Source organism: Sander lucioperca, chromosome 14, assembly GCF_008315115.2.
Source record: "Sander lucioperca isolate FBNREF2018 chromosome 14, SLUC_FBN_1.2, whole genome shotgun sequence".
NCBI lineage: Eukaryota > Metazoa > Chordata > Actinopteri > Perciformes > Percidae > Sander > Sander lucioperca.
Genome location: NC_050186.1, coordinates 20,738,475 through 20,754,844, shown reverse-complemented (window position 1 = coordinate 20,754,844; position 16,370 = coordinate 20,738,475). Strand labels below are relative to the sequence as shown.

Below are 16,370 nucleotides of genomic sequence, written 5' to 3'. Positions count from 1 at the left end.
CATTATAAGGTAGGGCATTGGACTCGAGTCACACATTTGGTGAACTCAGACTTAAAAATAAAAAATGTCTTTTGACTACTTGGACTTTATGAGCCCTTTGACTTTGAAATATCTGATGCCTTCCATCAGGCAAGGAATAACTTTGATTATAACTTAATTAACAAAAATGTGTATTTCACTGGTTTGCAATATTGTTTCACTATTAGTCTTTTGGTGTTAACGTGTTGAAGTGGCACTAAAGAACAGATGACTTGTTTTGGATGCATAAGATTTGAGATTTATAAAACAATGACTTGTTCCAACCTCTGACACATGGCTTGAATTTATGTTGTCAACTTGACAACATAAAGCATTGGTTACACTTGACACTTGTGTTTGCTTAATTATAGATTTTATTAAAAAAAAGTTTTATATTCCTCACACCTACCTTTTAAGAAGTTAATCCCTCTTGTGAAAAATATCCAGCTATGGAAAATGAATGAAGCTTAACTCAAATGGACCTTTTTTTGTCATTTATTCCGCATACAGGTGTTTGGAAACAAAAAAAAGCGGAGACTATCAAGTCTCGCCTAGACATGTTTTCTTAATGCTCATCATTATAAACAGACACAAAAAGATGAGATGACAACTGTGACAAAACCCAACGAAACATAAGTCCAATAAACAAAGAACATTTAAAAAGCTTAACCAATGACAAGATACAACCCAGGAGAAAACACACAGGACGATGCAACGTCGTCACACAGGGGGAAAATGTCGGAATAATAAAAAATGGTGAAGGTGTAAAAGAGGAGAAAAATAAACTAAATAAAGAGAACAGACATCAGAGATTCAGAGTGACAGGAAAACAAAAGGACTCAAGGAGGTAAGAGAGACATTCACTGATTTGGTAAGAACAATCAAAACATGTCTTGCCTCTTAGTTTAAAAAAAAAAAAAAAAATCAGGATTGAGAACAGCAATATAGAACAAGTAATCATGAGAGCAAAATTAACATTCACAAAGGAAAATGCAGAACACCTGATACTGTATATATATTTTTAAGCACACACGACTCCTCAGAGTTACACTCCTATGTTCAAGGATCACACGTTCAAGATTAGCTTTTTTTTTTTTAAACTTGTAAAATCACCCTTCAGTTAGGTTGGAACAGCTTCTTGCCAAAGCCCCCCCAGCGTATAGCCATTTTATTTTGAAGAAGTGAACCTTTTATGTTCTATTAGTGGATTACAGTAAGTGGAGTGAGGAAGGGAATGTTTTCTTACATTTTCTTGGGAATAAATGGTCAACGAAAGTCAGGACTGCTTAGGTGTCATCGGAGAAGATATGGAGGAAGGTTTTCCCAGTTTAAAACAAACAAAACCACAAAATCAACCTGGAATAATGGCGAGAAGGGTGTTGATGGTAAAACAGGAACAACTGAAAGGGGATAATGTTTAAAGAGGAAAAGTAGGTGGGAGGAACAGTGAAGCGACTGATGGTGGGCAGTCTGTGCAGGCCTGCAACCTGAATCTAAAGTGATGCTGTATTTCATGCAACTCATTCTTGTCATTCATTCACCTTTAAGCCTACAATCTTAATTATTTTTAGAAGGAAATCAACTGAGGTAATTTTTCCATTAAGAATTAAGAGGTTACTGACATGCAGGTGTGAAAGTTTTGAAATAAACAGCACATGGTGGCAAAAGCATCAATTGATTAGTTTTCTTTTATTTCAATTGGATTTTCTTCATATAGTTCAAGATATTTTATCATCACACTCATTAAAAATAGAAAAAAATGTGAGGCCCTCATGAATGTTGGTATTTTAATAAAAAGGGCCGTCCTTAGGTAGATTACTGACGCAAGACCGGGACTGGCTGCAGTGTAGTCATGGGGGGTGGTAGGTGGTGGGATGGATGGGTTGGTAGGAAACCAGTTGTTCTAGCTCTAAAACCAGCACTCACAGCAGTCAGTCAGTCGCTGTGGGACTCCAGCGCTGGAGTGAAGCTGCAGTCAGACTGAATTTCACCAGGCGAAATTTACTTGTGTGGTAAAAAAAATCAGGAGAGGACAGGAAAGAGTGGGCAGGGTTTTATCAAACGTTTTACTGTCTTTCAACTTGTCGCTGTCCTTACACCTCACTGCAGCATCCCTTCTTCTCGGGTGCTTCTACTATTATACCCTGCAATTATAAAGCAAGACTATAAACAACCAATATTTCCTGAATGAGAAGTCAATCCCACCTTTTCTATCAAACGTGTCAAAGTTCAATCAGATTGAACCAAAGGATGAAGATCAATGTTTCGTGTCTCGTTCCACATAGAAATGATTAAAGGTGCCCTGCCACACGTATTTCATTACTTTGTGGTAATGTCTGAAGGTCTACCATGGACTCTGTAACATTTTTTTTGTGGAAAAAAAGCCTTGGTTACCTTGTTTCAAGCCATTCTAGCGTTGTATAGAAAGCCTGCAGGAAGACTCCGCTCGATTTGTGCCAGTTCTCATTAATATTCAACGAGCTAAGCTGCTTGACTCTGATTGGCTAACAGCTAGCCAATGAGAGCCTGGCTATCAGCATCCTTTACCCAGTGCAACTGGGCGAGCTCATGAATAGTAATGAGCTCAGGCAACACCACGTCAGACTGACCAGCTTTTGTAATTGGCCTGATTTCTCCGCTTATTTCTGTTCAGTGGCTAGAGCTGACAGAGGAGGTAGCAGTTCATTTTCACATTCACCACATAACACAAACACATCATGGACCTAACATATTTAAAAAAAATACAGGTAAAAACGGTTTTGTGTAGCAGGGCACCTTTAAGAAGTGGAATCCAGTCTGACTGCACTTTAGTATGGTCGCTGACAGTATCAGGTAGGTGTTAACCTGCTTATCAGACTCAAACTCATTGTTGATTTAACACTAAATGTCTTACAAACTGACACTGCAATAAAAGAGGGAAAGGCGTGTCAGTTGAAGCAATAGAGGACATGACAGCTGGAGGTTAAGATGAAGCAACATGAGGTAAAAGTGAAGAAAAACTGAGGTCGGGTAGAGGCGACAGACTTTAATAAAACAAAAAGGAATGCAATGTGTTAATCAGTTTCTCCCTCTGAAAGGCTAAGACTTGTAAGTGTGAGCACTTAATCATGTTAGAATCAAATCAGTGTGTTTTCAGTATGAGTGCTATCATATGTTTTATGTTATCATACGTTTTGTTTAGCAGTGTGGATCGAATCATTATGATTATTAAATATGTATGCGTGTTTTCATTCGTATGTTTGTTTCTAGCTGATGTCTGTGGAAGAGGGGGTGCTCATGGCTGTTTCCTGTGGGAGAATGGCAGATCCGGGGTGAGAGGTCAGTGTCTCAGCGGGTCACAGTGGGGATGAGGTGAGGTCAAATTTGGGGCAAATACTTCTCGATAAATTCCTTTACAGCCGCCATCTCCTGCAAGAGAGCAAAGTAGATGTTGGTACCGTGGACAAACAAATGATACTGTTGTCGCTGTTGCTTATGGAAAACACAACAATACTGACTGTCTACAAAAGTACGAGAACTATTTGTTTGATAGACAGACTTCAGTGAGATAAGCCTAGAAAGTTTGAGTTGCGGGAGAGTATATCGTATCGGCAGGCCAGGTATTTTCTGTATAGACAATGTTAGGTGACCAGCAGGTGGAGCACTGTCAAGGCTTGTAAGGGAATGTCACTCCCCTGGTTGAATAAGCAGATAGTCTGTCAGAAAATATCTGGTTCAAATCTGCTCTGGTTCAAGCAGAAGCATTGCGCAGAGTTTGAAACTCTATAGTTAAATATACCAACAACACTGAATGTAGTAATAGTTTTGAGCTGGTTGCAATGAGAATTAACATTCAATTACATATTCTCCCTACTGTGAAAGCCTCTTATAAAACTTCATTCAGCTTTAATTTCAAAGAGAATATTGTCTGCTTCTACTGATCAACAGAGAGAAAGAGTCTATAAATGTAAAAGTGAAAATGTTTTTTTGAAACAAACACACACACACACACACACACACACACACACAGTACCTGAGGACAGGAGCTGTGAGGGAGCCCTTGGTAGGTTTTGAAGGTGATCATCTGAGGGTTGACTATGGATTTGAGTTTCTCTGCCGTCATGGCACCAAACTGCACTGGGATCATGACGTCCATCTCCCCGTGGCACTGCAGGATCGGGATGTTCTTGTTGCCGCTTGACGCCTGCAAGACAGACACAACACAGACTTTAACAATGTCCACAGTAAGCTGGCTAAATCTGACATTTTTTCCCCCTATTGGTTAGGGGAAAGTTTAGTGGAACTATTTTATAACAAAAGTAAAGCAAAGTTTGAATTGATGAGGCAGAAGAACCATATAACTGTGACTGTACCGATGGGAAACTCCTGTGAAGTGGTAGCCAGCAACTGAGGGCCACAATGCCAGCCAACTGATGCTGGCAGGTCAAGGCGGTATACAAGGACAAGGCCCCACCCTGAGGAGGAACGCAGGAAGCAGACAGAGAGAGAGAGAGATGTTAATTACATGCATTCATTTATATTTCTTAAAAGGAGGTGTTCTCAAAATACTGAAAACAAAGTGATTTGGGATTGCCTCCACACGGTTCTCACAGACTGTGCCCTAACTCATCAAAGAAAATACTGATGTTTTGTCACGGCTGACGTCATCTGATGAGAGATAGAGATATATATATATATATATATATATATATATATATATATATATATATATATATATATATATATATATATATATATATTTATTATATATATATATATATTATTATATATATATATATATATATATATATATATATTTATTATATATATATATATATTTATTATATATATATATATATATATATATTTATTATATATATATATATATATATATATATATATATATATATATATATATATATATATATATATATATAGATAGATAGATAGATAGATAGATAGATAGATAGATAGATAGATAGATAGATATATATATATATAGTTACACATATTACTCTTGTGAAATATAAAACAATACGAAGATATGAATTCCAACCTGAGAGAAGCCACCGAGCATTATACGGTGCGGGGGGATCCCATTTTTGATCTCATGTTCGATTATGGCCTTGACTGGAGGAAAGCAAGAACAAATATGTGTTATTGAACATATCAGGGAGACAACATATAGTGCAGATTGCCATACAAACACTTCCCTGTCACTTTTAGGATTGGTTTCATTTTCTTTACTTTTAGTTGTTGTGGTCTCTGACCACCAGGAGGAGCCTCAGCTCTTAAACCCATTTCTGGCTGTAGGAGGTCAAGGATGAAAACTATTGGCCTGGGTATGCCTGAAATAATTAGTTCGTCCACACGTCTAAAGGCGAACGTGTTTTGTGAAAGCCAATACTTATAGATGGGGTGAAAAGCCGATCATCATAGAGAGGGGCGAGAAGCAATAATCATGGAAATATGGGAAATAATGGGTGCACACTTTCAGATAAACTCACTGCTGTCTGCTGCCTTCTTGATTCCAGATTCGTCCTCCTGGGAGTCGGGGCTGAGACCCATGAGGTCAAACCTGCACACATGAAGAGGCGAGCGTTTCAGGAAATCAATAGATACAATTGCAGTATTGTCAATGCCAGTATGGGAGCCTGGTGTGGTTTCCGGGGAAACAATAGCATCCAGTGTTGTGCTAAAAAGGCTGTCTGTTTCATCACGCCAACTCACCACGCGGGCATCATGGCCTTCATGTTGAGAGTGACGGGAATCGGGGGCCTGCAGGGGGACAAAGGGAGAGAGAGAAATGAAAACATGACAGTCAGTGTAGGAGATCAGCAGCAGCTACATGTTGGTGTATTGATTTATTCACTCAGCAAGGCAAGATCATAGATAAACTGGTTGGTTTGAAGCTGATTATGCATTCTGACGTGCAAATTGGCTTAAAAAGAAAGATCTAGAAAGTGTTTATTTGTTCACAGGTTACTTCTCTCCACACAACCACACCAAGAGAAATATGTTAGTTTTCCTCCCTGCTGACTGGCGACCGTCTTGGAGGAATAAAATATGACAGAAGGAATAGGAGAAAAAAACCCAAACTCTTACGCGTGGGGACAGATGAACTTGACGTGAGACAGCTGGATCCCCTTCAAAGTGTCTGCCCACCCATGCCTGACAGAAAACAGAGAGACAGAAACTATTTGTTTCTCATCCAGCTTCAGCAAAATGACTAATATGCATGCAGTGCATCCAAACCCAAATATATTACAATGAAGTACAATGTACAATACAGTGTGAGTGTAGCACCACATGTGGCTTATAAATAAAAAAACACGTATGCACTTCATTGTACTTCAGTACAATCAGGCACTTAAGAGAAAATCACCCACCAGAGGGGATATTTTTGATCTCCACTGACACAATTTCACATCTGATTAAGTGAATCAGCCGCCATCAAGTGCTGGGTTGAGAGCTTTTCAGATCAGCCATTCATGCTGTTGTTAGTGGTGTATTATGAAATTAAGCTACATGAATGAGGGCATTATTTAACTACATTTACATTAAGCCACTTCATAATCGTGAAGTTAATATAGCTATCTAATATTAAAAAAAAAGAAATAAAGCCAAATGTAAATTTCAGGATTTCAGAATAACAGAGGTCAGAAGTGCCAATACACAAACTCACACATCTAAGAACATTTGGCTAGACATAAAAAGAAAACTGTAAACTGCATTAAAAGAGTATTTAGAAATAATTTTAAAAGCTTTATTTGTTAATTTTTACGTTTAAAGTCCTCCTCCACTCAAGAACGTGGCTGTTTTCACATTCGCCTGCTGACGGAGGAACGTTTTCCTGAGCTCAATTACCAAAATGTCTTTTTTTTAATACTCTATTTTAAGAAATAAACACATTGTTTTTTTGTTTTTGTTTTTGTGAAAGAAGCCTGAATAAAGAAGTCTGATATTGGCTATTTAAAAAAAAAATGATAACCAAATTCAGAAACACATTACGGCCTGTGGCATTAAAGTATTCAGGTTTGACGCCCAGCTGACGTTATGAAAAGTATTTCTTGTAATATCTGAAACAGGAGATGAATTTACAATTACTCACCCTGAGTCTCCTAACCCATGAAGAAATATCACCTGCAGCACATATAAAGAAAAAAAATGGTTAGAACTTTCTCTTTGAAATGTATAACTCTTAAATATGAAACTATACTTAAAGAAACTGGGAACATTTCTTATTGTTTCCCTCCAAATGCAGATACAAAGACAGTTAGACGTTTCGTTTCATTTAGATAGCGATTACTTACTATTACTGCGATTACTATTACTATAATTACTATTACTTTGGACACATTAATTGCTGGAACGAGGAACCCACAATGATAATAATAATAAACTTTCTTATGTAGCACTTTTCTTAACAAGGTTACAAAGTCCATTTTTTAGAAAAAGAAACTGATAAAAAACCATGAACAACAATAGAATACAATACAAACAACAGAACAGAGGCATAATAAAAAACACCGGAAGATAAAATAACAGTTAAAACATATATAAAATAACCAAGGAGGGATGATAAAACCCAGCAACATATCAAATATTGTAAAAGAAAGTTTTAAGGCCGGATTGAAAAGATGCTAATGATGTAGCGTGTCTGATGTCAATAGGCAGAGTGTTCCACAGCGTGGGGGCTCTGACAGCAAAGGCCCGGTCACCTTTGGTCACAAGCCGAGATCGAGGAGCAACCAGCAGAGCTGCATCCAATGATCTAAGGAACATAGGGAGTCAATACATCCTTGATTTAATTTGATCCTTTGATTTTAACATAATACTGTAAAAGTGATTAGTATATTTTTTTATTTCAATATGGTACAAAACAGGTAGCCAGTGTAAGTTGACTAGTAGTGGAATAATGTGTGTTACTTAGCGCCTGTTAAAATTCGGGCGGCAGCGTTCTGCATCGGTTGGAGAGTCGGAGAGGGGAGCTCTGCCTAAGACCAACATGAAGTGCATTCAGTAGCCCAGGCGAGAAAAAATAAAAGCATGTATAAGCTATTATGTAATTTGGAAGGAGATGGAAAAAAAAAAAGAAGCTAAAAGAAGCTCTTTAGCTGAAAGCAGCACGACTGAACAACAGTCTTTTTACTTGATCACCAAAACATGAGATCTGAATTTAGTTTCAATGAACCTGCTTTGAACTTGAATTTATCACATTACATCTATCTTGTAGTACACGGTGTACTGCTAAGTGTGCATACTTGTTCCAAAACAGGGAAGAACAGGTGCCAGTAAACACTTCTTGCCAAGATAAGCGCTCACTGCCAGTTTCCACACAAGCGACTCCCCGCTGAGAAACCATGAAAGGGAATAACAACAATTTAGAAAGCTGGAAATTCACTGCTTGTTGGATGGAAATCAGACACTTTGCTGTATTTGCAGAGATCAAAACACTTTTCTTCCATATAGGGTTTGCTGGGATCACTGAGAGTCAGCTTTGATCCTGGTGTTTAACAAATCCCTGTTTAATTTTTGCACTCAGATCCAGCTGAGCAGCTACACAATGCATCTGCTTACTGTACTTGTTACTGCTAAAGATACAGCTACAGCTGTGGCTTCTCGTCACAAAGGAATAGTGTTTATTAGGATTTTTAATGTGTAGTGAACAAAATTGAATATTTCTACAAATTTTGGAAAAGGAACTTCCCCCGCTGTGAAATGATGCATCTTATCTTAACTGGGTGTTCATTGCTTTTAAAAAGGTCCAATCTGTATTTTTTTTTTACAAACTCTGGTCCGCTTGAAAACGGGGTTCTCGGTTCGCTTCCAAGTGAACTAGAGTTCGGTTAACTTCAGGTGAGAACACGATCCGAACCAAATACAGGAGTTGAACCAAAAACTGAGCATTTACTGGCCTGCAATTTCAATCTTGCACACAATTTACAGATCTCTCTCTCTCTCTCTCTCTCTCTCTCTCTCTCTCTCCTTACGTCAGCTGCTCACATTGAGCAAACCGAACCACATGAAAAATGCAACAACTTCACCCCCGAATCGCACCGAGTCTACCTAACTATAGGTGTGAAAGTGCCCTAAGTAACTTACAGGTATATCTAAAATAATATGACTAAGGAGTAGGGCTGTCCTCGACTAAAGAAATTCTTAGTCGACTAACACTTATATGATTTTGTCGATTAATCGATTAGTTGATGTAATCGACAGAGCTGTGCTCTTTGAGAGGTGGTTAAGACTAGAAAAGCACAATATAAATGTAGTTAATGAACCATCTGTAAAACTGACATTCTCCACAATTAATCCTGCAAAAGCACCACTTTAAATCTTGTGTTTACCAGAAATGTGCTCATAAGTTTCTTGGAAATGAGTAATTAAGCATGAACAAGCATAAAAAATGACTCATCAACTAAAGAAATCTTAGTCGACTAAGACCAAAACGACCGATTAGTCGACTAATCGACTAAGAGGTGGCAGCCCTACTAAGGAGTTTGACTTTGTGATTGAATTCAAGCATTTTGTCTGTTAACTGATCATAATCAAAATAAATGCTGCTTTACAGCAGTCTTTACCAACAATACTTGTGTAAACCTTTATTACACACAGTAATAACTTAAAAATGTAGCTGTATTTTAGCCAGTAACTATGCTTTCAGGTCAATACAATCCAGGAAGCCCAGATTGATTGATTATTTTTTTTCTCATTTAATTTTTTTTTATTGAATTCTTAATAGCAGAGTATATAAGTACAGGGTTGGTCATACATCTTGGAATCTTAGCATAAACATACGACATGTCACAGAGGAAAACAGATTGATTGATTATTATACTATGAGACAGGATTTTACAACTTTGGAAAGTTATCACAGCGCTAAATATTAATCTTTTGTCGCAACAATCAGCAGCTAAACAGCGCTGTCGTTATTTTGAACACAGATTTAGTATGTGCATTAAAACCCTTGTAAATCAATGTGGGTCATACTTAAGCAGGTTTCAATTTCATGTTTTAGATTTTTGTGGAGGGCCTTTAAATCATGGATTGTGTCTTTAGGTGCATGGTGATGGATAGGGCTTTAACGGTTTTTTTCTGATCTAGTTTTAATGGAGCAAGACGGGTGGAGAGAAACTCCCCGTTTCTACACGAAACATCAGCAGCTTCGAGGTCTCAGAAAGCACTCCATCATGAAAGTGTCCTTGAGCTAGACGTCGACTTCCATTGCCCACCCATCCTCAACTGCTTAGTGACTGTAAGATGCTCTGAATACAAATACATTTGTGATGTTTTGTGGTTTCCACTCACCGCTGCAGTCTCCTTTTCCATCCCGGACACTGTCACAGCCTCGGCGAGCAGCGGCACAGACATGTTATTGCCACACATACACTGTAAGAGGTGCTGGAGTCAGAAGAGAGGACAGAAAGCGGCGGTCAGCTGGGTGGGGAAGTACATCAAAATGTTGTCGACCAGACATTTTTGAGCAATTTGCAACACTGACACTATGTTAATAACACACGTTTAAAAATCAGTTCAAACTTTACATAATTTTATTTCTAAAGAGATTAGTCAAGACCCTAATCTTCTAGATCATTTTCGGGATTTTTTTTTTTTTATAATACAAATAAGACATCAGATTACACAAATAATCTGCCAGTCAACTTTGCTTCTAATGAATCAGCCCTGGGCTCTGGAGTCATTTGATTACATCATCATATTAACTTGTTTTCTCTGGTTTCTAGATCTGCAGGACAAGTGAACTGATAAGGACATCATTTCCACTTTTTAAAATCATATTTTTACTTTTACAGTTTCGGTTTGATTCACTCTAGAGTTCATTCAATTTCAAGTATGATCTTAAACTGGTTTGATTAGTTAATGCAAACCGGCATTTGTCATTATGACACGTTGGGTCAAATTAAAAAGTAGCCTACATCAGCAACCGGTGCCGACTGCGACGCTACAGCGACAATGGTTTTCTGAATCAAATAATCAAGTAGTGCGTCCACACAAGCTACTTTTTCAATCCCTTTTTTCAACACAACTTCCAAATATCTACATCAGCAGTATTGGCTTCAAAAATCCAGTATTGGCCGGGCTCTATCCCTATCTATTGCCGATTAATTTTCAATCAAAATATTCTAATCAATTAATCGCTAATCATTGCAGCTCTAAATACCATTATAATGGAAAGCACAATAACTAATTGTATTAAAATACATTATTTGCTAGAAGGTTGAAATGTATATAAATGCCTGAAATAGCAAGGTTCCCTTAATCACAATTACTGAAATGTGTTAAATTCTCTTTTGCTGAGGTATACAAATATTTACTAAATTCTCTTTCTCCAAACCTGTTGACAAAAGTCAAAGAACTAAATGTTCAAATCACCAGGATGTATTGTAGAGCTTATTCAAAATAGGTTACTTGCAGAAACAAGTGATGGGCAGACTGAGTCGCGTACGGTTGGATCTGTCATGGTGTTTTAGAGGACTAAATGTTTTTTCTTAACATCAACAATGACAATGAACAACCCACTCTCTGACAGTTACAATTCCTGCTGCTTATCGGTGCAGCCATTCAGTCCACAGACAGAAACAACAAAGCTGAACATACCACTTATACGCACACACGTATAATGTGTGAAATAAAAACCTAAAACAACAGTCATGTCAAGGTGTGTGTGGGTGTGTGTGTGTGTGGGTGTGTGTGTGTGTTTCAGCAAGTGACGGGACTCATTAACTAAATGAAACGCACACCCTGCCCTCTACTGTACTCTGTGAATCGGCTGCAGACGTCCGTCCCTCTGCACAGTGAGTCAGCCATCGATAACACGCATGAGATCAGGTGGTTGCTGTACAGTAAAGTCGAGCAGTAAAAGCCTTAATGCCCCTTAAGTTTCTGCTGATGTGGGAAAAGTATGAGGCAAGATGGGACGGGCAAGACAGACGGCATGCTGCCTGATTGGTAAATAGGCGATGACGAGACAGGGAAATGTCTGAAACACAAAGGTTAAAGTGTAAACCTTGAGCGGGATTATACTCTACGGGTGTTAATATTACTCCACCGGCATGGCCAAGCAGCTAAATGTCCCGTGCACTGGGTTTGCTCTTTGGCAGGTGATACATTACCATCTGATGGTCATTTTCACAGCTTAAATACATGGAAGTGGACGGTAAATGTGTTATCTAAGCGTCCAAAGTGTGGACAAAAGAAGGTTGTTTTCGCCCTGCATCCTGACCCTTGATAAATGAGTAATAGCTGAATAATAACCGGGCAGGGCTAAGCACCAGGAAATTGTCTCTTTCAGTGCGGTACATAGTCTGCTATGAATCTCAGGAAGAAGGAAAATGTCCACGTGTATAATGTTACATTTACTCCAGTAAGTTTAAGTACAATTCGGTTCTTGTATTTTACTTGAGTATTTCCATTTTATGCTACTTTATGCTTCTACGTCACCACATTTCAGAAAGAAATGTTGTACTTTTTACTGCATTTATCTAACAGCTATAGTTATCTACTTTTCAGATTCAGATTTCACATTTAAAAAACATATTAGAAGCTTGTAGAATACAACTATTGTTAAAGATAAAACCAATTGTTCCCAACCTTTTTGACTTGTGTCTAGTTGGGAGCTCTTGTCACATTTCAGATGTCTATGATTTGTCAGACTGATTTCCCCTCTAAACTCCTCAGATGGTTTCATTTAAATAACTGTTTGAGGACAAAAAAAAAGATCAAATTATCCAATATTTCACAAAAGAAACTATGTATTAGAACTTTGTTCTTCTTTCCTGCCGTTGCTCATGTTATGTTATGTGCTGTCATGTGTGGTTGTTGATGTTCTTTTATGCTCATGTGCAAAGCAAATTCCCCTAGGCCCCTAGGCTTTCATTCATTCAATCATCTTGTGACCCCTTCCGATTTATCTTGTGACCCTTTGGAGGGGCCTGCTTCTAGGTTGGAAACTACCGGACTTAACTACCTACATAAACTGTATATAAAGTAGTTAAAATAGCCCCACCTTGAGCAGCTGCAACTAAAATACTGCTTAAACATTGATGCATCAGTATCAATGATCTAATAATGCATATAATAATATATAAGTAACAAGGGCCATGTTTCTGCAGAACCAATATTTTTTACTTTTGCTGGTAATAGTCCTGTACTTTTACTTAAGCAGGATTTTAAATGCAGGACTTTTACTTGTAATGGAGTATTTGGAAACGGTGGTGTTGGTAACTTAAGTTAAAGATGTGAGTACTTCTTCCAGCACAGAATGCTTTGGCACGAACATAATTTGATGTGATTAAAATGTGCATCACAAGATGAATATGTAAATTCATTGTCACCTAATTCTAATTCAGTGTTAAATCCCTTTTTTTAACAAATGTAATTCAGATGCACTGCAGCCCCGAGTGGGAACAGACAGAGCCACATAGATAATATGACTGAAAGCACACCACACAAAAAGAGGAGTGAAAGAAAGAAAGATAAGAAGAAAAGATGGTGGATGACTGAGAGATGGAGGAGTGCAGGAACATTGGACAATCTGCTCGAATAAGCTCGCTAAACATGCTGGCATATGCAAAGAGGCGAATAATTACTTTCATACCCCTTTTTTTCCTCCACCTGTTATTGTTTAGCAGATATACAATGACCCGTAACCCAGTACCAGCATAAAACAACTGTGTGGGTTTTCAAAGCACGCTCTAAGAAACAATGGCTCACTCTTTATGCTTCTGGAGGAGGCCGGTGGTTAAAAATAGTATTATGTGTGTACAAGCATCTCGTCCAGATCAGGTCTAAAAAAAAACAACTTAAAAAAGGACATGTTCCACAAATTCAATTGAATCTATGACTTGGAGTTTCTAACTAGCCGTGCACTCCTTAAACAACTGAATGGATGATTATTAATGATTCCTTTTTTTTCCACGGCCCTTTGCCAGTAATGATGAATATTTAAGCCATGTATGGAAATGCGCCAACTATATGTTGATCACCAGGGAAGCCTTAAGAACTTAAGAGATATCTTAAGTCTTCTCCTGATGTCAACGGCTGTGATTAGAGCCGTGACGATTATTTTCATTACCTATAAATTATGTTTGCGGTTAATCGATTGATGTATAAAATGTCAGAAAAAATGCATGTGAAAACGGCAAGTTCTCAGAGCCCATTGTAAAATCTAAAATGTACTTTTGTCTGATAAGCAGCCTAAAATTCACAAATACTGAATATGAAATGAATATATAAAGAGAGAAAAGCTGAAAATCCTCACATAAGCTAAACTAGAAGCAGAGAATGTTGCATTTTTGTTGTCAGAAATAAATTAAGCAATTACCTTAATTAAATACTTGCTGTTACAGGTTGATTTAGGAGATACAGCTGATTGATATAAATATGGATACTGTCAAGTGATCGTGGATATCATCTTGGTCATCTTGATATCTTGATTTAGAGTATATCAAAAGGCTGTGTTGTAGTTAAGTGATCCTTACTTAATTGTGACAGAGCACCAGAGGATTGAGTAAAAATGTAGGCTAAGTCAATAGTAAATGCTTGGTGTTACTTTTAGGTGACACAAACCACGAAAAGAAAAAAAGACGCTGCCTGTGTTGCAGCCAGCTTAAAGCACGAGTCTTCATTCTGCATGACTCCAATTACATTTAAGTCAAACACACACAAAACAGAGTCGTGCTGCAGTCTGTGCGTGTGTGTGTGTGGAGCTATACAGTCAACGGTGTGGACGTTAAACGGCTGAACAAACTCACTAAAACCAGGCTGCTGCATTCAGACAGCTCTTTGCTCAATGGCTACGGATGGCTGGCAAACAACAGGATAATATGCGGCACTGAGTGACAGGCATCCAGCTTCCTCCTCCTCCCATACATACATACACACACACACACACACACACGCGGACACACACACACACACACACACACACACACACACACACACACACACACACACACACACACACACACACACACACACACACACACACACACAATCTACCAGCAGCAGAAAACCCTGCTCTCCGCCTGCTGCTTATGGATGTTAATAACTCGGCTACTACTTTGCTAATGTAGAAACCCACGGCTATCAAGAAAGCAAAGTGAAAACAGTGAGGTTAAAAAGGTTATATAAATAGAATGAGTATCGGTAGTTGAAGCAGAGGAAGCGGGTGGTGGGGGAGGAAGGAGACAATAAATGGTTGAAGCTTAGCTATGTTATTCGACCCATCAACCTCAGTAGTGATGGCATTCAGCAGAGCAAAGCCTCTGCTGCCCCAAAAAAGACTCCCAACCCTCGCCCTCGGATTTAATCTTGGTTTAGCTGGCCACACACACACACACATACACACACACACACACACACACACACACACACACACACACACACACACACAAACACACAAACACACAAACACACAGCTACACAATAACCGGGGCAAGTGGTAGTAGAGCTGCTAGCTGACGTCGCGCACACATACACACACATTCATTGTTTTGTCTTCTGCCGGTGCCTCTCTTCGTCTACCTCAGGATAACGTTGCGATTAAAATTTGGACCTCTAACAAGGGCCGTTTTTTAGAAGACACTTTAAGCAACAAAATACTTCAATAAGAATCAGTTTGGACCAGGATGAAGTGGTTAAATATTATATCTGCCGCCCGCTAGCTAATACATATGCATACACTTACCGCTTGCTGTCCCAGTTCGCGACGGAACGGAACTTCCGGTACTGGCCGCACACAAGCAGGGGGCGGGGACAGAGCGTAGGGACGTCATCACATATAGCAACCGTAGATACCATTTTCTTCCCTCATAAAATACAGATATTATCGATTTATCTTGATAGGCCTATATGATCATTATATAGTTGATCAAGTCAAGTAAACTATATTTACTACTTTACTTTACTTGATACTACGTGTTACCTTATACTTCAAGTCCACAACATTTCAGAGGCAACAATTGTTGCCTACTTTTACTCCACTATATATTTTGACAGTGATATTAGGCTACAGGTTGCTTTTCAGATTCGGATTTTACATTCAAAACATATGACATGATAAACTGTTTTTGATAACAGTACAATATTTTGAAGTGCACACTATTTAATATTTCATATTTGCACATATTATTTTACTAGAGGGGGCAACAAAGTATAATACTGCACATTGTAGTTAAGTATGTGACAAATAACAACTTTAAACTCGAAACAATATTAGTGGTCCAATATGATAAGACAACACTGACAGGGACTATTCTGCATAATAATAGATTTTACTTTTAATCCTTCAAGAACATTTTATTGATAATACTTACGTACATTTTCTTGAATATAATTGAATGCAGTATTTT

General features: G+C 38.2%; 1 protein-coding gene and 1 long non-coding RNA gene across 4 annotated transcripts; one reads left to right on the top strand and one right to left on the bottom strand.

The window, feature by feature from the left end:
- Nucleotides 1-2,039: 2,039 nt before the first annotated feature.
- On the top strand, nt 2,040-3,006 carry LOC116047108. The gene is made up of 2 exons (XR_004104325.2): nt 2,040-2,315; nt 2,804-3,006. It is a non-coding gene; the product is annotated as an uncharacterized LOC116047108 (long non-coding RNA).
- Nucleotides 3,007-3,028: 22 nt separating this feature from the next.
- Nucleotides 3,029-15,963, bottom strand: lypla2 (lysophospholipase 2). 3 transcript variants are annotated; one of them, XM_031295642.2, is made up of 10 exons: nt 15,707-15,963; nt 10,309-10,401; nt 7,109-7,140; nt 6,103-6,168; nt 5,728-5,775; nt 5,505-5,575; nt 5,054-5,127; nt 4,371-4,472; nt 4,031-4,201; nt 3,029-3,426 (listed from the first exon to the last, which is right to left on the bottom strand). In XM_031295642.2, the coding sequence occupies exons 2-10, from the start codon at nt 10,384-10,386 to the stop codon at nt 3,376-3,378; spliced, it is 693 nt and encodes a 230-aa protein (XP_031151502.1). In that variant the 5' UTR covers nt 10,387-10,401; nt 15,707-15,963; the 3' UTR covers nt 3,029-3,375. The 3 variants fall into 3 exon arrangements, with proteins under 3 accessions (XP_031151502.1, XP_035847306.1, XP_031151503.1); XM_035991413.1 differs by having other exon boundaries at nt 10,309-10,437; nt 15,707-15,732; XM_031295643.2 differs by lacking the exon at nt 15,707-15,963 and adding an exon at nt 12,610-12,634.
- Nucleotides 15,964-16,370: the final 407 nt, after the last annotated feature.